The sequence below is a fragment of the Lissotriton helveticus genome, chromosome 7 (genome assembly GCF_964261635.1).
Source record: "Lissotriton helveticus chromosome 7, aLisHel1.1, whole genome shotgun sequence".
Lineage (NCBI taxonomy): Eukaryota > Metazoa > Chordata > Amphibia > Caudata > Salamandridae > Lissotriton > Lissotriton helveticus.
This window is the reverse complement of record NC_136068.1, coordinates 68233416-68258018: the sequence shown is the minus strand read 5'-3', so window position 1 is coordinate 68258018 and position 24603 is coordinate 68233416. Positions and strand designations below refer to the sequence as shown.

General features: G+C 45.7%; 1 protein-coding gene across 2 annotated transcripts in view; it reads left to right on the top strand.

Moving 5' to 3' along the window:
• Positions 1–2064: 2064 nt before the first annotated feature.
• Positions 2065–24603, top strand: part of LOC144768074 (solute carrier family 2, facilitated glucose transporter member 3-like) — a 63224-nt gene continuing 40685 nt past the window's right edge. Inside the window, exons 1-2 of one of the 2 annotated variants that reach the window (XM_078651462.1) lie at positions 2065–3563; positions 11392–11490. In XM_078651462.1, the coding sequence (XP_078507588.1) occupies positions 3540–3563; positions 11392–11490 (123 nt within the window). In that variant the 5' untranslated portion in view covers positions 2065–3539. Of the gene's footprint in view, positions 3564–3949; positions 4064–11391; positions 11491–24603 lie in introns of those variants that run through there. The other variant, XM_078651461.1, reaches the window with a different exon arrangement.

The following is a 24603-nucleotide window of genomic DNA, read 5'->3' as shown; positions in this document are numbered from 1 at the left end:
GAGAGAGAGGAGGGAAAGAGAGAGTGAGAGAGAGAGGAGGGAGAGAGAGAGTGAGAGAGAGAGGAGGGAGAGAGAGGGTGAGAGAGAGAGAGGAAAAGAGAGAGTGAGAGAGAGATGAGGGAGAGAGAGAGTGAGAGAGAGAGGAGGGAGAGAGAGGGTGAGAGAGAGAGGAGGAAAAGAAAAAGTGAGAGAGAAGATGAGGGGAGAGAGAGAGTGAGAGAGGGAGAAAGAGAGGAGGGAGAGAGAGAGTGAGAGAGAGAGGAGGGAAGAGAGAGTGAGAGAGGAGGGAGAGAGAGAGTGAGAGAGAGAGGAGGGAGAGAGAGGGTGAGAGAGAGAGGAGGGAGAGAGAGAGAGAGTGAGAGAGAGAGGAGGGAGAGAGAGGGTGAGAGAGAGAGAGAGAGAGGAGAGAGAGAGAGAGAGAGAGAGAGAGAGAGAGAGAGAGAGAGAGAGAGAGAGAGGGAGATTGTGTGTGGATCTGAGAAAGCACACAACCGTACAAGAGAGTGGGGCAGATTTACAAGCCCCTTGCGCCACTTTGCATTACTTTTAACATGGGAAAAGTGACGCAAGGGTGGCGCGAGCGTTGTAAATAAGCCCCAGTGTGTTTGTGTGGGGTGAAAGGGTGAGAAGACATCACATGAGTGAGAGAGAACGAGTGAGTATGGGTTCCAGAGAGAGCGAGCATAGGATCCAAAAAGAGAGTTTGTGAGAGATGCAAGCGTATAGAACGAGAAAGCAGGTGATTGTATACCTGAAAGACATAGCAAAAGAGAGCAAGAGTGACAGAGGGACAAAAAGAGAAAATATAAATCAAAAAAGAAAGGAACTTGGGGTGCAGGAGGGGTGATAGTGAGAGAGCGAATAAGATGAGGGAGAGAAGGAGATAGAGAGAGAGAGAGAGAGAGAAGAGAGAGAGAGAGGGGGAGAGAGAGAGAGAGAGAGAGAGAGAGGAGAGAAGAGAGAGAAAAGAGAGAGAGAGAGAGAGAGAGAAAATGTAGAGGGAGAGAGAGAGAGAGAGAGAGAGAAAAGAGAGAGAGAGAGAGAGAGAGAGAGAGAGAGAAAATGGAGAGGGAGAGAGGCATTAGAACGCCCCCTCTGGCTCCCACAACATGCCTTTTTCCAACACAAATGACCTTATTTAAGACTTATTTCAGCCTGAGGTTTCATATGTACTCTACCATGTTCCTACCACATTGCAAAAAAACTTCTGCCTTCTAAACTCGGATAAAAAATACAAATAAATGGAGAAGAAAACAGAAAGAGAGCGAGAGAGAGAGAGAGAGAGGGAGAGAGAGAGAGAGAGCATGCTTTGGAGCCTAAGAAAGAGATAAGCTGACAGCGAAAGAAAGGCAGGAAGTCGTGCAAGGGAGAGAAACAAGAGCGTGAGAGTGCGTCCTTGCCAGACTCACAAGGTCACATTCAGAGTGACCTTCTCCTTCACGGCAGGGGTGATGCTGTGTGCTGCAGACAGACGGACAGACGCGGCCCAGGCTGCTCCGCCCTGAAAAGCTGTGCCAGAGCTAGGCACCGAAATCTGCCAACAAAGGTGGCGTGTGGAAGGAAAGAGAGAGGAGAGAGAAGAACAAACAGGACGAAGTGGGGGGAAGGGGGAGGGGTGGAGAGAGAGAGAGAGAGAGAGAGAAGAGAGAGAGAGAGAGTGAAAATAGTGCCAGCCAGAGAAGGACACGGGGCAGCACCATTCTAAAGACACACATTACTTTCTCACAACATCTGTGCAGCTGCACAACACCTGCTCGTGGAGACGACGTGCTCAGCGCTTGGCACTCTGATGTCACTGACACCTCCCAGTACACCACCCTACCCTGCCAGTACATATGAGAGCAGGAGGCTAGGAAAAACCGAGAGTGGCAGGAGAAGAAGAGGGAGTGACAGACATCAGCAACAGCCAAGACTCATCAGCAACAGCCAAGACTCATCAGCAACAGCCAAGACTCATCAGCAACAGCCAAGACTCATCAGCAACAGCCAAGACTCATCAGCAACAGCCAAGACTCATCAGCAACAGCCAAGACTCATCTGCAGCTAGACAACACTCAGACTCAGCTGCCATCAACCACGACCCAATTAAGACCAGCCAATACTAACCTGAGGTCAACAACGCTTCAAGCAGGAACAAACAATACAAAACAGGTCTGTCTAACCCTCAACTGAGATCAACCAAGACACCGGGTCCAGCCAACAGTCAACTGAGACCACGAAAGCCTGGACCAGGAACATCCAAGATTCAACTGAGTCCAGCCAACACACAACTGTGATCAACTAACACAGAGTCAATCAAACGGGTCAATTGGGTCTGATCAAGACTAGATTTAGAAAATCCAAGACACAACGCGGTCTAGGTGACAGTCAACTGCGATCAACCAAGATCGTACTTGAGACTGAACCAGGAAAAACCTATACACATCAGGGCTAGGAACTATTCAACTGGGATCAACCAAGACACAATCAAGACCAGCCAATACTAACCTGAGATCAACAACGCATCAAGCAGGAACAAACAATACAAAACAGGTCTGTCTAACCTGCAACTGAATCAACCAAGACACCGGGTCCAGCCAACAGTCAACTGAGACCACGAAAGCCTGGACCAGGAACATCGAAGATTCAACTGAGTCCAGCCAACACTCAACTGTGATCAACTAACACAGAGTCAATCAAACCGATCAATTGGGACTGATCAAGACTATATCCAGAAAATCCAAGACACAACACGGTCTAAGTAATAGTCAACTGTGATCAACTAAGAGCGTACTTGAGATTGAACCAGTAAAAACCTATACACTTCAGGGCTAGAAAATATTCAACTGAGATCAACCAAGACACAACCAAGACGAGCTATGTCACAATTAACAACAGCCAATTAGAAATCAAACCACATAAAAACCAGTACACAAGCAAAACTAAGCAACCATCTGCTAACATCAACCAAGACAGAACAAGATCAAGTCCAACAAAGAGCAACTAACGCCACACTGGCATCAACTAGGAAATAACTGGCACCAATCCACACAACCTGTGACCAACCAGCACTCAAGTGGATCCATCCGAGACACAACAGAGTCCAGGCAAGTCTCAACTGACAGCAACCAACCCATATCTGTGACCAACCAAGAAACAACTGGCAAAAATCAAAACCCCACTGACACACACCAATATAGATTTCTGGACTGCCCAAAACTCAAATTGCATTAACCAAAACACAACTGGGACCAGCCAACAGTCTGCTAAATACACCAAAAAAAACCCTAACCAAACGGGGACAACGTGGACCCAGAACAACACCCAGACTAATTGTGAATCCAGTTTAAGAGCTGACCGACGACCAGAACATATTGAAAGCAGTGTTAAAGCTTTTGGCCACTCAGCAGCTAAATCACTATCAGCAAAAAACACCAAAAACTGGAAGCATCAATCATTGGATCCTAAGCTCCTCTAAGAATTCCAGGACACACCAGGGACCCACAGAGCCCCCCTGAACCTCAGGCTGGTGGGATTTCATTTGCGGACAAAGAGAAGCCATGACCCCCTTGGAGCCCACGAAGGTAGGGTCCTAGCAGCTCCCTGCAGGGGGTCCTGTGGTCCTGTCTCATCCATGGGGAGTTCCTGTACCCCCTGCTGTTCTCGCTCTCCCTTCAGCGTGTACCCTTCTCCCTGATTCTCTGCCCTTTGCCCCATAATCCTTCCTGCTGTCCCTGACCCCCACGTCTTCTCCCACCTCAGCAGCTCCCACGCTCCTGCATTTCCCAGGTTTGACCCTCTTTCCGATCAGTAGTGTCTGATCTCCTCCTCGCCTCTTCTTGCTCTGTTGCTTTCCTTGGGAGCCAAGACCCCCTTCCTCCTCCCCACTGCCTCTTCCTTCCTTCTGCTCCCTGTGTATCAGAGGTCACTTCCTTCCCCTCCCTGAATCTAACGGCTCTACACATTTTCAGAGATTTCTGGGGTGTGCAATTGCAAAAAATAATTGTAAATGATGCAGGAGAAAGCCGCCGCCCCCCCCCCCGCCCCCTTCGCAAAGAGTGGTGGGCGGGGGAGATGGAAGCTGGTAAGTCGAGTTAGTGAAAGATAGCTCGGTGGGGGAAGCCCCTGCTCCAGACGTGTGCAGGCTGACAACAGGTTGGATTCATTTGTCTTCAATGTTTTTTTTAGGACTCGGGCAAGATCTATTTTGTGGCCCTTATTTAGAAAAACTTTGAATTCGAATGACCATTCACTTTTAATTCAGCATGATGACAAGTGACATCGAATTTATTGTCCATGTCACAAAAAAACAGCCAAATGATGTGTTGCCCCAGGGCCCTGTGTAGATTGCCCCAGGGGTAGATGTAGGCAGAGAGAGAGAGACAGCCTGGGGTAGAGAAACTGACAGACGTGAGATCACCTTTTCAGGGGGCCCTTTGGAAAGGGGGTGGGGGGGGGGCTGGGTGGTTTGCCTCTTTTGCCCTGAAGCGTCTCTGCAGCGCGTGACTTTAGACCCACAGGGCAGGTTTTAAATATATGCCTAATGAATATGTATGAGGAAATGCATGTTTAAACAGCACCTGTTCAGTGCTAATGACAAGGTGAACTCGTCATGTATAATGGGATTCAATAAATGTTAGCATTGAAGGTGATAATCCTAGCACTAATCTTCTAATTAAGAACAGGTGTTTTACACAGTGAGAGCCTGCTTCGCACCTACTCCCTGCTGTGGAAAGGCCGCTGCTGGACATCCAATGTTGCTCCTTTCTATTCTGGTGTTTTACATTTTTGGGTCTCATTAGACAGTGATAAATGTTGCCGTTTTTGTTGTACGTACAGCCAGGCTTACCCTGCAGAGTCTGACAGCTCTTATGTCTGTGCCATTTAAAGGGCAGTTGGAGGTAATAACGATAAAAGCATAGATGTCATTTAGGGGTCACCAGGGGTTGCAGCTGCGACCCCTGTCTTTCCCCTTGCGACCCCTGCCACTGCATTTGCAACCCTTGGCCTCAGAGGTGGCACAATCAGTGCCAGGAACATATGGGCAGCTCGTCTTTATGGACATCGGATGGTGCTCCATTTTCCTTAGTTTTGGTCAATTTTTTATTAAAGTAAAGTAAAAAGTAAAGTCCACATTTGTAAAGCGCACAATCACCCGTAAGGGTCTCTAGGCGCTGGGGGCCGTCGGGAAGATTAAGCGAGCTATTGCCCAGAGTCACATGGTGCTGGGCTAACCTGGCGCCGGACGCGGGGATCGAACCGTGGTCCCCAGATTCCAGCGTCAGTCGCCCTGGCCGCGGCGCCACACCTCTCCCCTAAAACAACCTGTACGTTCACCCACACGTTCACCCACCCACCTATTAAACAACAGTGATAATACTATATTATTCACACTTAGGGGCCGATTATGATCGCAGACGGACTTGAGTCCGTCCGCGACCCCTGAGGAGGAGGGAACGTCCGCAGGGGCTGCGGCGTTCCCTCCTAGCAGATTAGGATGTGACCGCCATGGAGGCGGTCACATCCTCTATCTTTAACATTGGGGGAACATCCTTTACCGCGTGGATTTTACTCCGCAGTACCCTTTCAATGCGTCTTTTACAACGTAAGTCGTAACCACGACTTGCGCTGGAGGGCGCTACAGGACAAGGAATAATTTAATTTACTATCCAACACCTTCCCTACTGTACGTAGGCTGGTGTTGGAATAGTAAATTAAAAAATTCCTAAGTCCGCACCCCTACAACACAAGTCGTGGTAACGACTTGCGTTGTAAAAAACGCATTGTAACGGTACGTGTGGTAAAACCATGCATCGTACAGTCGTACATCCTTAACATTGCGGCGGGTGCAGCTTCAAGCTGCACCCTCCGCAAGGTTAAAAATGCATGCATCGCATTCGCATGCACAAAGCGGCAGGCACCGTGCAGTGCCTGCTGCTTTGTGCACGCAAATGCAGGGGGGTACCATAGGTACCACCCATGTGCACCCCCCGTCCCCCCTTCACCCAGGGGGCCCGCAACGGGCCCCCGAAGTGAAGGTCCGTATGCTTTTCCACGGCGGAAAAGCCGCCACGGAAAAGCATAGAAGTTCAGACATCCTAATATGCCTGGCGGTGTCTGATAGACACCGCCAGACATGTTAGAGCTTTTCCGCCGCGGTCGGAAGGTGACCACGGCGGAAAAGCAGCGGACGGTCTTCCTGACCCCCCAGCCATCCTAATCTGGCGGGGGTCTTTGAAGGCTCCGCTGCGATTTTTCCGCATCCTCCGGCCTGGCGGACACTTCCGGCGGCCCGGAGGATGCGGAAAATCCGCAATCCTAATCAGCCCCTAAGTGCAACAAAAAGGAGTACTATTGGCTGCAATATAACCTTCCCTGGCAACAGAGGTAAGTAAAAAATGCTTTTAAATGTATGTTGTGTGCGTGCGTGCAGGTGAGAATGTGTTTATGTGATGGAGAGACAGTGGCGTGGCTGCATCTTTTGCCACACATGGTGGTCCCTGCATTTGTTGCCATGCGACGGCGGCAGGTAAGGGGGGGTGCTGGCAATCCATGGGTTTGCTGCCCTGCAAGTGCCGCAGGTAAGAGGTGGGGGGCGCCGCCTCCGCCGCCAAAACTTGTGCTGCTTCCTTGCTACGCCACTGCGCAGAGTGTGTGTGCATTTCTGATTGTGTGTGTATGTGTAAGCTTGCATATGTGTGGGTGAACGTACAGGTCAAATGTCGTGTGTTGTCACATCCGCTACCCCTAGCCTTTTGGAGAATTGACGCTCATGAATAAAAGTGCATTGAAACTTTCTTGAGGAGTCTGTCCTGCAGCGCTTTGTGTTCAGGATGGCGCTAGGAGAGGCCTGCAGGAAGCTGGGGTGTCATGATCTGCTTACCCTGGCACCTTCTGCCAGTCCTGGCTTTTCAGCCAACAGTTTCTGTTCTGTCTCCAGGACTGATAGTCTTTCTTGGACAAACAACACAGTCAGAACTGCCCATTCAAGGCACTGATCAGAAACTGAGAAGTATACACTTTTGCCTCTGTAGATCCCTTTTTGGGGGAGGGAACCCCAAATGAGTCATATTGAACTCTACCTTAACATACACTGGCCCATGATAGACAAATAACTCCGGGCCCAATCACAAACTTCTTTTTTCATAAGTGTTTTACACATGGGAATGCAGGAGTAAACAACAGCTCAACTGAGATTAAGACACTGCTTCTTACAGAAACAGATCTGGTGAGTTGGGTCTACATGAGTTTCTTTCACATACATTGGGCCCGATTCACAGAACTAACTTAAGACAAAATCCTAAACGTACTACTTTTGGTATTCACAGAAGTCGCTTAGTAGTAGTAAAGTTATGATTTTGTCTTAAGTCTCTCTTAAGTCTGTTCTAAGTTTGTCTTAAGTCTATCTTAAGTCCGTCTTAAGTCTGTCTTAAGTCTGTCCTAAGTCTGTCTTAAGTCTGTCCTAAGTTTGTCTTAAGTCTGTCTTAAATCAAACTTAAGAAAAAATCCTAACTTTACTACTACTAAATGCCTTCTGTGAAAACCAAAAGTAGTAGGACAGACTTAAGACAAACTTAAGACAGACTTAAGACAAACTTAGGACAGAATTAGGACAGATTGAAGACAGACTTAAGACAAAGTCCTAACTTTACTACTTCTAAATTCCTTCTGTGAATACCAACAGTAGTAAGTTGAGGATTTTGTCTTAAGTTAGTTCTGTGAATCGGGCCCATTGTTTTTTTTAACTGCATTCTTTTATACCCTGCTCTCAGTATTTTACAGTTTTTGTTTCATAAACCTGTTTTTAGATATTCTAAAGTGGTTGTTTTTGCCGCTGAACTGTATTCTATTGATAAAGTGAAACTATGGCATGCTTTGCATTCAAAAATACATTCTGTTTCTGGTTTTCTTTTTAGGTCAAGCCTAGAGTCAGCGTGTATGCTCTGCGAGACTTGTTGTAATAGAGTACGGAATAGAAGCCCCGCCCACCCTCTGCCCATATTTGTTATTGGCTACTTTCTTTTTCCTTCGTAAATGCTGCCTTCTGATTCAGTAATCGGCTTGTTAGTCCCTCCTTAGTACGGCCTTGTCTTCATTTGTATCCTCCCATGGCAACTGGCCCCTTTACTTCTGTTGTTACGTGGTACGTCTTCTTTAGTCTGTCAGCGCTATTTTCTTTACTAAGTTTCTCACCGCAGACGTTCAGTGAGCAGCTCAGGGAGAGATGGCAGCATGCGTGGCAATGGGCGATGGTCCAAAGACCATCTGTGGGCTATTTTGATAATATTACATGGTAATGCTCCCTAGCCATACCACATAATACTTAATTTTCCTATCCCTGGGAATTAAATTATTGTTATTGGTGACCTGTAAGTGGGAGTAGTCTAACAGAGAAAGCCAGGGGGCAGTACATTGTGACAAATATCACACCCTTGAGAACTCAGGGACCAGGAGTGTGGTTATTCTCATACGCGCTTGTTTCGGGATTGTGGGTTGGAAAGGGTACTAATAGGATGAAGCAGACATATTTTTGCTACTTTCAATTTTTTGAGCACTAATATATGTTAGACCCTGGGGTCAATTAATTGTTTCCTTAGTAACTAATCAGTTTTTTTCTTTCTACCTCTCACATTTTTTCTGCAGTTTTCCTTTACATTCAGCATTGCAGTTTTTGTGAATTTACATTTAACAGATGGGTTTATTAAATTTGTTCTCACTTGTTTCCTCAATTCCCAGGCAGGCCTTCAGACTGACTACCAAATGGATGGGGAACCGGGGAGAAGGAGAAGTGCAACACTTGTTATGCAGAGGCATTTACCCAGTGCTTAATTTGAGCCTGCTGTTGCCGGTCAGGCCACCGGCACTCATTTTTGGGGACCAGCACTTATTTTTCCTCATCGAATGTTTCCCGAGAGCAAGAGAGGGAAAACACACAAAGGGGAAAGAAAGGCTGTAAACTCGCCACAAAGGGAGGAAGCAGGACCCTGCAAGAGTGAGATAAAAGGGCTGGGAGGAGAGTCTGGTGGTGGATTGAAGAGGCACGAGGTGGGGTCAAGACTATACAGCCTTGGTATTTGGTGCACTGACATGCAGTTGCGTCAGTCGTGGGTTTCTGATAAGAGCTTTGGGCACAGGCAACCATTCTCTTACAAATGAACCACTGTCTGCAACACACTGGCCTAGACACAACACTTTAGTAAATCTGGCCAGCAGAGTGTAAGATTCAGATGTTCTAAAGCTTTGTGACTACCACTAGTGTGATACGACGTAGTACAAAGTAGCAACAAGGATTTACTTTATAGTCTAAAAACCTTTTGCTCTGAAAAAGTGCCATTTTGATAGCCCCATATTCACATTGTGCTGCTTGGCATCAAGGGGGGCATTTATTAAGGCAGACCCCCTCAAGTACTCATTGATTTTGACACAAAGCTTGAAATACTAAGATAGGCTTGCGTAAAAAACTAGCGCCTAGTGGAATCGGGCACATAAGGGAAAATGCATTGATTTTCACCCAAAAAGGCACGTTGCCTTTGTGTTGCAGGACCTGGCACTAATCTGATGTGCACGAGCCTTCTGCAGTTGTCTATGCGTAGCAATTTGTACTGAACGGTATGGTTCCTGTGCAAATCTTATCTTGGACAGCGCACAACCACTCAGGGGCGGCTCTAGGCTCATGGGGGCCCTGGGCAGGGAGCGTAGGTAGGGGGCCCCGGAAGAGGAGGTTCGGGCGGGGCGGATCGCGGAGGCCAGTAAAGAGGGTGGGGTTGTCAGGGTGTTTGGAAGTGGAACAGAGCCGGAGGCCACCAAATCCCTGCCAGGGGCCGCCACTCAAATATGTATCCATCCTCAGAGGATTATTATATTAAGTATATATATTGGCGTGGCGGCCCCTGGGGTTTGGCGGCCCTGTGCAGGTGCACAGCATGCACATGCCTAAGGCCACCCCTGAACCACTTCTGCGCCATGATGCAAGGCTGTGCATGGTGCAACGCAGCCTGTCTGTGCACTTATGCGGGGATAACCCCAGCAGCAAACCAATCTTGGCAGTGGTAGTGCAGCACTGCATTTTTCCTGCACTCAAAACTGCACAGAACATTTGGAGACTGCTGACTGCATGACATTTGGGCCTAAATTTGCTCGGAGATATATGTTTGAACCTTCAAGGCGAGCTCTGCAAAGTAGCTACTGCAAATTCATGGCACAGAAGTACTGCTCAGCTCATGTTTCTGAGATTTTTCCTATTATTTATTGGACTTTTCCCAATTTAGGCTAAAAGGAAGGTCAGGCTCCTTTTTCTATAAATTCTTCACTCTGCTATTATAAATTCGTTCCCGTTTGTCTGTTCCCGTGTAGATATATTTTGCACGACTTTCACCTTTTAAGTGATACCCACATATCATTGTCAGTGCCAGATGTAGGTAATCCCATATTACCGATTCTTAAATACCGAATCATACCGATTCGGTATTTAAGAACAGGCAAATGGGATGTGGGTAATTTTTCCTAAAAAATTACCGAAGCGGTAAGTTTCGGTAATTACCGAATCGGTATTTACCAATTTGGTAATTGCCATTCATTCCTATGGGCCTGGAGGCCCATAGGAATGAATGTCAATTACCGAATCGGTAAATACCGATTCGGTAATTGGGGGAAACATTGGGGTGGCAGGGTGTCACTTTGACACCCTGTTGCACCCCTCAATTGTGCATGGGTGCACATATTGCAGACATACATGCCGGCATGTATGTCTGCAACATGGCACTGTTAGAAAAGCAAAAAAAATGCGTTTTCAATTATTTTCATTATTTACCACCAACTTCTAGTTGGTGGTAAATAACGAATCCTTAACTGAGGAATGCACTAACTTGAGTGCTCCCTACATCCTGGATTCGGTAATTTACTGAATCGGTATGTTAAGAATTCGGTATTTTACCGAATCCTTAAATTACCGATTCAGTAAAATACCGAATCCTTAAAAAATGCCACCTACATCTCAAAAACCCAATACCGGTCGGTAACGGACGAAATTCAGTAATTTCGGCCATTACCGACCGGTATTGGGCCACCTACATCTTAGTGTCACCCTACACACCAAACTGCATTCAAGTAACCTTGACTTAGCTGCAGTTCCCAAAGTTAAGAGATCCAGACGAGGAGGCCGAGCCTTTCACTTCTTAGGCCCAAAGCTATGGAACCCTCTCCCCCCTCAACTGAGAGCTTGTAGATCAATTTTCCGTATGATGCTTAAAACCTGGCTCTTTTCACCTTCCACTTAGGATGTGCAATTGGGATTTTCTCTGGGTATCTATGTCGCGAGGTAGCGCTGGGAAACCCTTGGTTGGGCAGCCATGCGCTCTATACATAATAATAAGACATAACGCGCTCCTCAACATATTTTTTCTTCTTTTTCAGAAACAACTCACCTGCCCACTGGTCTTCTCTGTGACGGTTGCTGTGATTGGCTCCCTGCAATTTGGATACAACAGTGGGGTGATCAACGCCCCTCAGTCGGTGAGAATGGGGGGGATTCCTGGCACTGAATGGTACAGGGATTGCAAAATCATTTGTGAACAGATCTCTCAGTGCACCTCCCTCTAAATCTGCAGTTCTCCTGCAGACCCATTCCTGATAAACAAGCCCCTTAGCGTAGCCGATGAACCTCAGAGTGAGCCACCTCCCAATCAAACCTCATTGGGGCACCTCTTCTCAGCCAGATGACACATAGATGTATCCATCCTATGATGCAATGATACTATAGCTTCCTGCACCATCCTCCCCCTCTTTTCACCTTGATCTTACACACAAGGAGCATCCTATCCACATACTGAGAGCCCTCCTAGACAATCCCACCCTCTTTTCGCTTTATCAGTACCTACTCATAGGATCAACCAATCTCACCTAATGTTGCTTAGTCCCCACAACACCCATATCGCTCACAGTTACTCTTACAGTCTTCCCTCTGATGTCTCACAGTAGACTTCACCCCGCAATGCTATACCCTCCCACACTACCTTGCACCCTTTCCCTCTTCAATCTACTACACAAGGAGAAATAAACTCATATAAGAAATGGCCACCTGACCACTCTTCTCCCCTTCACTCTAAAATTACCTATATAGTAGAAAGACCATTCTCACTTTAAGTCGCTTAGCCCTTATAAGTCACACATCTCCCCCAAATACTCCTACTACAATCCCTATGTTGTCACACAATAACCACCAGCTTCACACAGGATACTTACACATACCAAATGCTCACTTACCCACCTCAATCTAACATCTCTGTAAAGGCTACCGACTGCAATTCCACTGAAGTTACTCAATACACACCGTCTTACTACATGACCATTTTCCAAACCACCTCGTATTTCCCACCGCCTCGACTAACCAGACAAGGAAATCGCCTGCGTACAAAAAGCCCATCCTGTGACCTCCATTCCCCTTACAACATATCAGTACCTACATATATCAATGACCAACCCCTCTTAATGCCTCAAATCCCTAGGGACGCTACTTACTGCAGCCCTGCTGAGGTCACCCACTACTCACCATCCTACTATATTATTATTTCCACACCACATGACACCCCGCCCCACCTCTATTAACCACGCTAGCAGATCACTTCCTGCAGACCGAAAGCCCACCCACTAAATTCTACTTCCTCTACAACTCACCAATACCTACATACAGCAATGACAAATCCCTAGAAACTATAATGTGGAATGGTGAACCCAATCAATGAGAAGTCCACATTCCCGTGTCTTTTGAAAACTTCCTTTATTAAATTTCAGTGTGTTCCATAAAATCAGCCAAAAAGCAGCCAACGCGTTTCGTTCAAAAGAGTTGAACTTCCTCAGTGGCCTTAAATATGCAATGATGTGTACATCAACCAATGATGTATTTTTCATGGTTCTATTTTCATATTCATCGTGATCTTGGAAAACCACAGATCTTCTTCACAAGAATGTCATGGTTCAATTGCCATTTCCTTCCATACAGCGACCCACCCCCAAACGGCTTCGGGAAAACAAAAAACAAAATGATTGTATATGGCCGTTTTTATGGAACACACTGAAATTTAATGAAGGAAGTTTTCAAAAGACACAGGACTGTGGACTTCTCATTGATTGGGTGCACCATTACACATTATTGTTTCCCTATATCTCTGCGTAACAGCGGTATCACTGAACGGCTGATACCAAGCAAAGAGTACACCAAGTCTTGCCGTGCGGAACTCTGTGGGCTGGTTATTTTTTGCAAGGACAAATCCCTTCCTTCACACATCTCCTACAACAATCGCAGCACCACTTCTCCAAGGATTTGATGAAGTCTCGACACTGCAAACCATGAAGCAATTCCAATACACTAATTGGATGAACCAACACCCTGCCAATGACATACAGGGCTACAAAGGTCCGCAACTCTCAAATAATATCAACCATCCTCCAGTGACAAAAGGTCTAGGTGAACACCATCGCAAGTCTTACTCCACAGCTCTGCATCCCACAGAACACAAACTAGATGGTCTCAACCCCAAATTCTCTCAGCTAGATGTTACTCTAGCCCACCTAAGATCTAGGCCCTCTGCCTTTAGACTCTAAACTCCCCCAGCTGAGGTTACATAATTCCCAGCGCTCATTACCAAAGAGCAATTGTGTACCTCAACCCAAAATATTAATAATAATAGTAAGAACATTTGTAGAGCACACACCTACCTGGACCGAGGTGTCCGGGTGCTAACCCGGGAGACGTAAGAGAAGAGGGACCGGGCTGCTAATCCCTTAGCTTAAAGAGCCAGGTTTTCAGTGTCTTTCTGAGCTCCTGCTCCGAGTTTAACATGCGTAAGTGGGGAGGCAAGTCGTTCCACAGTTTGGTGGTTCCCACTGAAAGTGATCTATCCCCATGCCTAGCATTGGAGAAGCGGGGGATAGTGAGGTAGCGTCTGTGATTGGATCCTAAGGACTGCTCCTGGTGGTATGGGCGGAGTGCAAAAACAATAGAGGAGTAACCCCTCGTGGGTAGAGAGAAATATATCTCTCTAACAATGAGCTCAAATGCTCTGGTCAGCACATTTTGCCCCAACCTGTTGCTGGATAATGCATATCCTTATAGAAGACCCCTCACTCACCAACCTGGTTGGTGACATGCTTCATCATCGGGGTCCCACCCCATAGGCCGAGTGCCTATAGGGTGTGCTGCGACACCTGATTACCGTGGAGCTGGTTTTGTTTTTTATGTGTTCAAAACTATCAAAACTGTGTTTAAAAAGGGCCAACACTACTCACTTCAAGTATTTTATTCTTGAGTGCTTGAACCCTTGGTAAAATTAAAGTGTGGCACCTTTGCCTAATTAGGAAGGCTTTGGTGTCAAAAGTAGTATTTAAAATATATAAAAATAGCAAAAGTGTGCTATGTGAATGTGAATATACAAAACTATTGTTTAAAAAGGTCTACATGTTTCAACCCATACATGGATTCAAGGGTTTTCGTCAGGACCGTGGTGATTTGAACTGGGTGGTCCGCCCACGCTAAGGAGCGTCCTGCCCTAGTTCAAGGTAGAGACCATAAATAGTGGTCTCGTGAAAAAAGTGCGTTTTTCTTTTTTGAAAAAACCTGTGAAAAGACAGGGAAAACAAAGAACAGGAAGGGGTCACACACTGGGGTAGACAAATTGGATTATACCACATATAACACATGCGTTCATGGTCACTAGCACAATCGTAACATCCAGATGTGGAGTCATGCCAGCATATCAATATCGAGTGTAGAGCATATCTATTGCGTGGTTACAACAGTACTACAGTGATAAGTTGCCGGGTAGTGCCTTTCAATCGAAGGGCAGGCGCCAAAATGAGGGGTGTCGAGATGGTTTTGGCGTCAGGAATATGTGAAAACCAGAGGTCGGTAAATGGGAGGGTGACCTTTTAGCGTGCTGCGGTGTGAACGGCTGCCAGACATTTGTGAGCAGTCGTGCAAAAAAACCGTCTCAATTGCATGGAGGCGGCTAGTTATTTAGTGCTTACGCTTAGAAGCGGAACTATCGCTTCATGGGCACCAGCGTTACCAAGTTGACAGGATTCCGTCTCCTGTAGGTAGAAAAACATGTATCGAGTGTCAGCTATGTAGTCACTGAGTGCTGACAATCGAGTACTGCCTCAAGACAAAAAACGGTGAATTATTACCGCCTTTCGATCCATCAAGTGTACTTACTTGTCGCTTCTGTTCGTCAGACCAAAAAACCTACTTGGTTCTTGCTCGGCGTGCCCCGTAGAATGTCTTGGGTGCCTGAATGCTGCCGGTAATGTAAACCTGTGAGCACTTCCTCGTTGGGCGTGGCCGGGTCACGTGTGCTAGACACGTGGTCCGGTGGTAACCACTCACGTTTTTTCGGCTGAAATAGTAGAAGGACTACACTGTCACGAATGAGTCATTGTTTACATCGCTATGGAGACGATGTGATCTGATCGGGGACGTGCAGCGTTTTGTGAGCACAGAAAACAGTTTAACTGAGGCATAATTCTAGGGTTTTTTTTGTGAGAGCACAAACATCAATTCAGATTGAGGCATAATTACAGGGTAATTTTTACAGAGAGTACTTCAGGACAAGGGACAGAAAAGCGGGTAGGAATTCCGCTTTTTTTAGGAAATTCATTAAATAAAACAAAACGGGCACATAGTGATTCGGTACGGTGGGCGGAGTCTGGATTATGATGAACCCTCTTACGTCAATACATTATTCCACGGTATATTGTCGTTTAAACCGGTTTTGTGCGTGGAAAGTCTGTAGACCCACCTCTGTTCCTTTTCAAATAGACGTTTGATCAAGTTTGTACCTGGTTGGACTTGTTCAATGATTGTCCATTTAATGTCATCGGCAGTGTGACCTATGGACAAAAAATGTTCAGTGAGCTTTGTATTTGTCTTCCTACACCTGATGGTGCTCCTGTGCTCTCCGATACGTAGTTTTATCTTCCTACTGGTCATTCCTACATAGTGTAGGTCACAAGGGCATGTCAATCTATAGATGACGTTCTCGCTATTGCAATTGGTCTGCCCTCTGATTGTCCACACTTTATTTGGTTCCAAAAGTAATGTTTTTGTATTTGTGGTAAAGGGGCAAACACTGCAACTTCCGCACTTGTAGTGGCCAGTTACCTTCGGTAGGCCCCATAGGTTTGTTTGTGTTTCTTTTCTCGGGTATACCGTTAGGGGTCTTGTATTGACCACTGCATCCTTTATGCTTCGTGCCCTTTTGAAGGAAAATAGGGGTTTGTTCCATCTGAGGTTGCCTGTGTTCAGAATGTTCCAGTGCTTTTTTATTATCCTTGACACATCATTGGATATTGTGTTATATGTAGTAACACACGTCAAGGGAATCTCATCCGGGACCCTTTCTTTTGGTTCCAATAATGCTGCACGAGGTTGATTGCGCGCTCGCTTCTGGCTTTTCTGGAGGATTTTATTTGGGTAACCTCGGTTTTGAAGTTTTTGGGAGAGATCATTGGCTTGTCTCTTGTAGTCTTCTAGTTCACTACAGTTCCTACGGATTCTAAGATATTGCCCGTATGGTAAATTTTCGCGTAGGGGTCTGGGGTGGAAGCTTTCAAAGCGGAGGAGGTTATTTTTCGCAGTTGGTTTATAATGGGTAATAGTAGTCAGTTTCCCATCTTTTTTTGTAATTTTTACGTCTAGGAAGACCAGAGTGTCACTGTTTTTTTCATATGTGAACTTCAAATGATTATCACGGGTGTTTATCCAGTTGAAAAAGGAGGTTAGCGATTCCTCTGAACCTTTCCAAATGGTTAGCACATCGTCGATGTACCTGCGCCATATTAGGATATTGGAGCTATAGGGGTTTGTATCACTGAGGATGTATTTCTCTTCAAAATCATATACATACAAACCCGCTATGCTTGGAGCAAAAGAACTGCCCATGGATGTCCCACCCGTCTGTAGGAATATTTGGCCTTCAAACTCAAAATAATTCCTTTTAAGTGCTAGCCTCGCACACTCGAGGACAAAGTTCTTTGGTGTTCTTGATGTCCACGTTTCTTTCTCTAGAGCTCGTTCTAGTACTTCCAGTGTTGCATCCTGGGGGATGCTGGTGTACAAGCTCTCAATGTCGAAACTCACCAGGATGGTGTCACTATCCACGGTGAGTTGATCTAGAATTTGTAAAAGGCTCTTTGTGTCCTGTAGGTATGTGCTAGTTTTTTGCACCATGGCTTTGAAAAACACGTCGCAAAATTGCGAAAGTTGTTCGAGGACTGATCCCAGACCAGAGACAATTGGCCTACCTGGCGGTGGTGTCCTGTTTTTATGTATTTTGGGGAGGGTATAGAAGTAGGGGATTTTCCCTTCGCTGTTGCAAAGGAAATTTGCCTCCTGCTTAGATATAAATCCCTCGGTTTCCCCGTATTCCACTAGCGATGTTATCTCACTTTTCAGGTCTTCTGTTGGATCCACCGGTAATCTGCGATAACTGTTGTCATCTGCTAGAAGTCGAAGACATTCGTTTTGATAAGCTGTGCGATCTTGCACAACAATTCCTCCACCTTTGTCCGCTGGTTTGATCACAATGGTTTCACAGTTTCGCAGAGCGTCGAGGGCGACCCTTTCCTGATTGGTCAGGTTCATGAATTGTTTCTTCGGTTTTGTGTTCTCGATTTCATTGAATACAGCCTGCTCGAATGTGGAAATTTCCACAGGAATCAAGTGTGGCGGAGGAGTGAAAGTAGCTTTGTTCCTCAGTCCTGTTTCGTTAGGGTCTGGGTTCTCTTCTGTGTTTGGTCTTTTTTCGAAGAAAGCTTTCAACCTGAGTTTTCTAAAGAAAGACGAGACTTCACAGTGAAGTCTGAATTTATCCAGATTCGCTGTGGGTACAAATCCTAAACCTTTATTCAGGACTAATTCTTCGTCTGTGCTCAGTGGTCTAGTTGCCAGGTTGGTTATCAGGTTCTCCGGTTGCTCGGTCCTGCTTGTTGTGGTCTGGGCTTGTTCTGGTTCGCACTCGCATCTTCCGGTGCCCAGTGTACATGACCTCCCTGATTTTGATTTCTTCTCTTTCCCCTTCCCCTTCCGCCCCGGTATAAAAAAGGCGGTGTGTAGGGGTTTGGCTGGAAAAATGGCTGCTGGAAAGTCTGCTTCAGGTGGTCAATGATGCCCTTCAAGTCATAGATTCAGCAAACTTTGGCCTTTTCATTCTTTTCATTCTTATTGGTCTATCTGCAGCCTTTGATAAGGTAAACCACTTTACTCTTCTTGAAGAGGAAGCGAGGAAGACCCTTATCCAGTCAGTCCTGGTGAGTCGGCTGGATTATGGAAACTCGCTGCTGGTGGGAGCAAGGGAAGATCTTTTACCTCGACTCCAGGTGGTGCAGAATACGGCGGCCCGCCTTTCCCTCAACAAACCGGCAAGGTCTCTATCAGCCCCACTGCTGCATCAGTTACATTGGCTCCCGGTGAGGAAGAGAGCTATCTTTAAGATGCTGTGTGTAGTTTTTAGATCACTACAGGGAAAGGGCCCGGCCTACCTTAGGAATAAACTTAGGTGGTATCAGCCAGTGCGACAACTGAGAATCAACAACTCTAATTTTCTGTGCACCCAGAAAATACGGAAGGCATGTATTGGCGGTAGAGCCTTCTCATATCTGGCAGCCAGCCACTGGAATATGCTTCCACAAAATCTCAGGTCCTGCAGGGAACTAACCAATTTTCAAAAACTGTTGAAGACATGGCTCTTTTAAATACATATCCTCATGATCTCTCTCCTTGTATAGCGCCGAGAGATTCTTGCGGGGATGAATCGTATGCGCTCAATAAATCCACAAATAATAATAAATAATAATAAATACTCAAAAATCAAATGAGCATTAATGATGTTGTCTTTAAATGATTTGAGTCATTCATAATGAAAAGGTTGCAGAGGATAAGAATTGTTGACAGTTTCTCAACACCAATGGCTATGGATCAAAGGGTCCCACCAGGATCTATCCTTGTTCCGAACTTGCGCAACCTTTTGATCAACTTTCAATTGCAAATCAACATCATGGCCAGAAATCCACAACTTCTGTTGTGTGTTATCTGGGGAATTCATCGCTACATGTTAGAGCAAGATCTGAAAACTCTTGTTCAATCATTAGTACTTTCAAGTATCGACTACTGTAATTCTCAATTGAATGGTCTGTTCAAGACCCATCTCACTCCTCTTAAATCAAGCACACTTCGTATATGAGGCCAAAAGGAATAACCACATACCAGCAATGCTTCCTACTCCCCGCGGCCTGCCCTATGAAGCCAGGGTCATACACAAGATGGATTTTATCACTCATAAGGCCCGACACACATCCACTCAACAATACCTGGTGGACAAACTTAAGCTATCTAGGAACACCAGGTCATCGGAAAATGCAAAATCTCTTCTGCTAGAACCTGTTAGAACCTCCAACCTTTACAAAGTAATGACTCATGGCACAATACTTCTCAGGAAGCACAAACAGAATATGGAACAGCTCACTTTCAAACCCACATACCACCACTATGAAGCTTATATTCAAATCATATCCGAAAACCCTTCTCCTGCCAATACATTTTAGCTAACCTCTCCCCCGCCCCCACTTTTGGTGTAGTCCCAGCAATAACCATTGCCATAAAATTTACGGCACTGCTCTTTTTTTATGTCACTCTATCCTGAACATAGAAGCACACAACAACGCACATTTTAACACTGCTGCAATATATATTAGAACATTGGAATGTTGGGAGCTCCACTGAAAACAATGCAGTGCTCCAGGCTTATAATGGATGGTAGAACCCTGGAGCTCCAACATTCCAATGTTTCTTTGTTCACAGCTCTGGCTGTGAACAAAGGCTTCAAGGACCCGGAAGGGATTCCAATCCCCTCACGCTCCCATAAGGCTTTGTTTTTTTGTTAGAACATTCTGTCCTCTAGTGACAGAATGTTCTAATAGCCTTATAGCCCTTCGTAGATGGGCTATACCGCTATTAAAGTCCCTCTCCCTTGTTAAAGGCCCTCGCCTTCAGCTCGGGGCCTTTAACGCTGGAGAGGGCCTTTAATAGCCGGTATAGCCCTCTACGGCGGGCTATAAGGCTATAATATACTCCACTGCTTAAGGCTTTTTAATGTGCATACGTCTTCAGATAATATAATTCAACGCCCTCTAAATAATCAGCTCTTATACTCTAATGTAATTTTAAACCATATGTAATTGATTCATGCATATTGTAAAGTGCTGTAGCACCTTTGGGTAATACCCCCACTCTAAAAATGAACAAATAAATAAATAAAAGCAGCAGTCTGGACCAGCAGCATCAGCTCCCAAGCCATTCAATCAATTAATCAATCAATCAATCAATCAATCAAACAATCAGGGTTCATGTAGAGCGTGGCTAATCACCCTTAAGGGTCTCAAGGAGGTAGGAGGGGGGCATTTCAGCGGTTCAGTCGAAGACCCAGGTCTTGAGGTGCTTCCTGAATTGAGGCAGTGATAGTGATTGCCTGAGATGCTGATGCAGGGAGTTTCAGGTCGGTGCAGGGAGGTAGGAGAAGGATCTTCCTCCAGCCGAGGTCTTGTGGATCCATAGGATAGTGGCCAGGGCCAAATGGGCTGAGCGGAGATGTCTGGTCGGTGTGTAGAAGGAGAAGCAGTGATTGAGTTATTCAGGACTGGTGTTGTGGAGATGCTTTGTAGGCATGCATGAGAGGTTAAAAGTGATTATTTTGTTGATCGGGAGCCAGCAGAGGTGTCTCAGGTGACTCAAGATGTGACTGTGGCGGGGGATGTCCAGGATAAGTCTGGCGGAGGCGTTCTGAATGGGCTGCAATTTCTTTTGGAGTTTTTGGGTGGTGCCGGCGTAGAGTGTGTTGCAGTAGTCGAGCTTGCTGCTGGCGAGCGCCTGAGTGACCATTCTCCTGGATTCGGTTGGGATCCATTTGAAGATCTTCCGAAGCAGGCGGAGCATATGAAAATAGGAGGATGATATGTAATTGATTTGGTGGTTCATAGAGAGCGAGCAGTCAAGGATAATGCCGAGGTTGTGTGCATGGTCGGTAGGTATGGGGTGTTCCGAGCACTGTTAGCCACCAGGAATGATCCCATGCAGAGAAAGGGAAGCCCGGGATGAGGACTTAGGTCTTGTCGGAGTTGAATTTAAGGCAGCTCTCCTTCATACAGGACGCTACTGCCTTCATCCCATCACAGAAGTTGCTCTTAGCGGCTGTGGGTTCTTCGGTAAGGGAGGGAATCAGCTGGGTGTTGTCGGCGTAGGAGACGATGATGAGTCCGTGTTTTCTGATGATGGCTGCCTGTGGGGCCATCTAGATGTTGAAGAGGGTAGAGCTCAGAGAGGAGCCCTGTGGAACTCCACAGCTAATCTCTGTAGGTTCTGAGGAGACGGGTGCAAGCCAATCCACCCTAAAGCTTTGCCGCAGATGCCGGCATCGTAGAGTCCTGTGCAGAGGGTGTGGTGGGAGATAGTGTTGAAGGTGGCAGAGAGGTCCAGGAGAATGAGGGCTGCAGTTTCACCTCCGTCAAGGAGGATGCGGATGTCGTCATTTGAGGCAAGGAGTGCAGTCTCTGGAATGTGGTTGCTCCTGAAGTCAGATTGGGAGGGGTCCAGGGTGTGGTTTGTTTTGATGAATTCTGTGAGTTGGGTGTTGATGGCCTTCTCGATGACTTTGGCTGAGAAGGGGAGCAGAGAGATGGGTTTGTGGTTCTTGAGGTCCTTCGGGCGACAGAGGAATCTTCAGCAGGGGGTTGATCTCTGTATGTTTTTAATCTTCAGGGAAGGTGGCGGATTTGATGGAGCAGTTTATGGGGCAGCAAAGTTCAGGGGCGATCGCAGTGCCAGCTTGGTTGAAAATGTGGTGGGGTTTGGGTCCGAGGGTGAGCCATTCCAACACTGACACTTATAGGCAGATCTTTCTCTGCAAGCACAGCTTCAGGCCTAACCTGCAGCACTCTCTGTTATGTCGGCACTTATCGTAAAAAGAACAGATGATGGACGGAATGCTGAACAAATCAAACATTCACCTCCAATCACAGATCTGGGTTTAATCCATCGTTTCATTGCTTACCACACAACCCCAGTTTGGACTCCGCCATATGTAAATCAGTCATGACCCCGCTCCTCATGGGAACAGTCCAGCCCGAACTGCCGGGCAAGGTGCTCCCTGGACTGGAAACAAGCATCCTGGGACCGGTTTTGTGGTCTTTTTGCATATGTCAGCACTTAGAGCCAAACACAGCCCTGCAAAACAAAGCATCCCAGTCCTCTCCTGCAACACCACTGCTATTCCAGCACTAATGCTGATACGCAGTTCCACCAACGCACCTGAGTCCTTGTCTGCAGACTCCTGTTATTACAACAATCTTGACCTGCACCCCCCTCTCCTCCTCCTAGGGTGACCATCCATCTGTTTTTTACGTGGAAGTCCGAAAATCAAACCTAATGTCCGTTGTCTGTAATTAATGTATTAACAAATGGCGCATGTGCTTACACATAGTGTTGCTTCTGTAGCAGTCTTGTCTGGATACTGCCCTCTTACCGGACTAGTTAGACAGAAGGACCAAAGCAGCCAACCAGGTCATGCACAACAATTCATATAGTTCCCAATGTATAGTGGTGCAAACTCTTCCAACATCCGCTGCCTTGGGATGCGTAAAACAGAAGAAATATAGAAACAAAGCAGAAGGTGCACTCTCAAAATTATATAAATTCTTCTTTATTCCAAAAGTCTTTTGACATCATAGGCACAGCCAACGCGTTTCGTTCCTTTCTTGGTTTTTGGAACTTCGTCAGGGCTGTAATAATTACAACATATATAACATGAATATACATAAAACAAAACAAACCAAACAGAAAAGTACAAATACCAAAAGAAATTTTTTCTTATTAATACAACAAAACATGCACATTCACAAAACCCAGGACAGCACAATTTTAACGAAATACACATAATTTAATTTAAAAACCATTAGGATCAAATGATAATGTCTGCAGTCCCAACAGAGCACCTAACTGCCATAATCCTAGAAAAGAATCATGTGGACTAGAGAACATATCAAATAATAACATGATCCAATGGTAACACGCATATTATGAATACAAAAACAAATTGTTTAATAAAACACACACTTTGGCCACCCCTGTAATGTCCTCTGCCAAAGTTTCACCAGAAACAGATACAGTTCTTTGCATCACCTTTATTATCTTAAGAAAGTGTACCAATGTTTCACCCACCAAAATTGCGGTTTTTTACATCATCATCATTACCTTACAGTAGTGTGAAAACACTGGTATGAAGCAGACTCATTATTCTAAAATTTCAATCCTAAAAACCCCTCTGTTTCTATTAAGGGGCGAAAGTAACAAGACGAAAGTAACATGATATGATTTTCTAATCCTTAAACTTGGCCATTTATAATAATATATAGACCATTCCTCCACTGTCCCCCATTTTCAAAACCATGCTTCAAATATGCCATATTAAAGAATTCTACAGATAGAAAATGCCTAATTGAAAAATTCAACAAAACCCCATATATAAGTGAGGTGACGCAAATTAAATGTAAAAGGGGGGGCAATAACTATCCTGCGCCTGGTTTGGTAATCTCCAAAAAGCAAAATATGCTTACCAGAAATTTTGATAATTTCAAAACTTCAGAGAATGGTGGATGCCGAGTATCAAGTGGATCCGAATATTGAACTGTAATCAGGCGTATGCTCTATAAAGCAAAGATATATAATATAATAATCCCGACATGCCCAAATACGTGCAAAAAAATTCCTAAGGTTAGGTCAACGAGAACGGAGAATTATACCTCCTAATGGTCACAAATGGCGAGATAAATCCCTTCTAATTCAACAATCTGAATGGCCATCCACCCCTCTGCCTTCATATAGAGGACTTGAAAAGCCTTGTCTTAGAACCATAGTCCCAACATAAAAACTAACTAGTTCCCCCAGTCATAGCACTCCCATTGACATTGGTATACCTCGAGAGTGAGAGATGGCGGGAATCTGCCTGTGTATCCTGAAGCGAACTTGTATTTCCCGTCTTGAGGTCAAGAAACCTATAGGTGTCACAGAATGAAATGAATGGAAATTTATTTGAGAGAGGTTCACAATTGAAAAAGTAGAAGTTGCCAGAAAGCAGCTCTCTAAAAAAAGTCAGGCTATTGTTTAGAGTTAAGGTAAAACTGGTTCACTCTGCCTGCACCATCCATAAACCCGGACTCAATGCCTGCAACATACATATTTCTCATAGTGAATACAAGCGTTAGAATACACACAAGTGGGGGTCAGGCCGTTATTTATGGTTGGGGCAACACTGGTTTACACAGCTAGCCCCATCGAAAATACTAGGCTTAGTCCCGCAACGTGCAAGTTTGACCAGGTGTTAACCCTCCCAGTTCCAAAAGAGCATGGAAAAACGGGACCATTGTTATTCAGTAAATCAAACACAGTATATAAGAAATGGTCAGGGGTTAATTAGGCTGAAAAATTATAGATAAAAGACATAAATGGTGCCCATACCAGTTTAAAATTTGGGCCAGCCTTTTTGCTGTATGTAGAACCTCAGGGTTCCTCGGAGGGTGATCCCT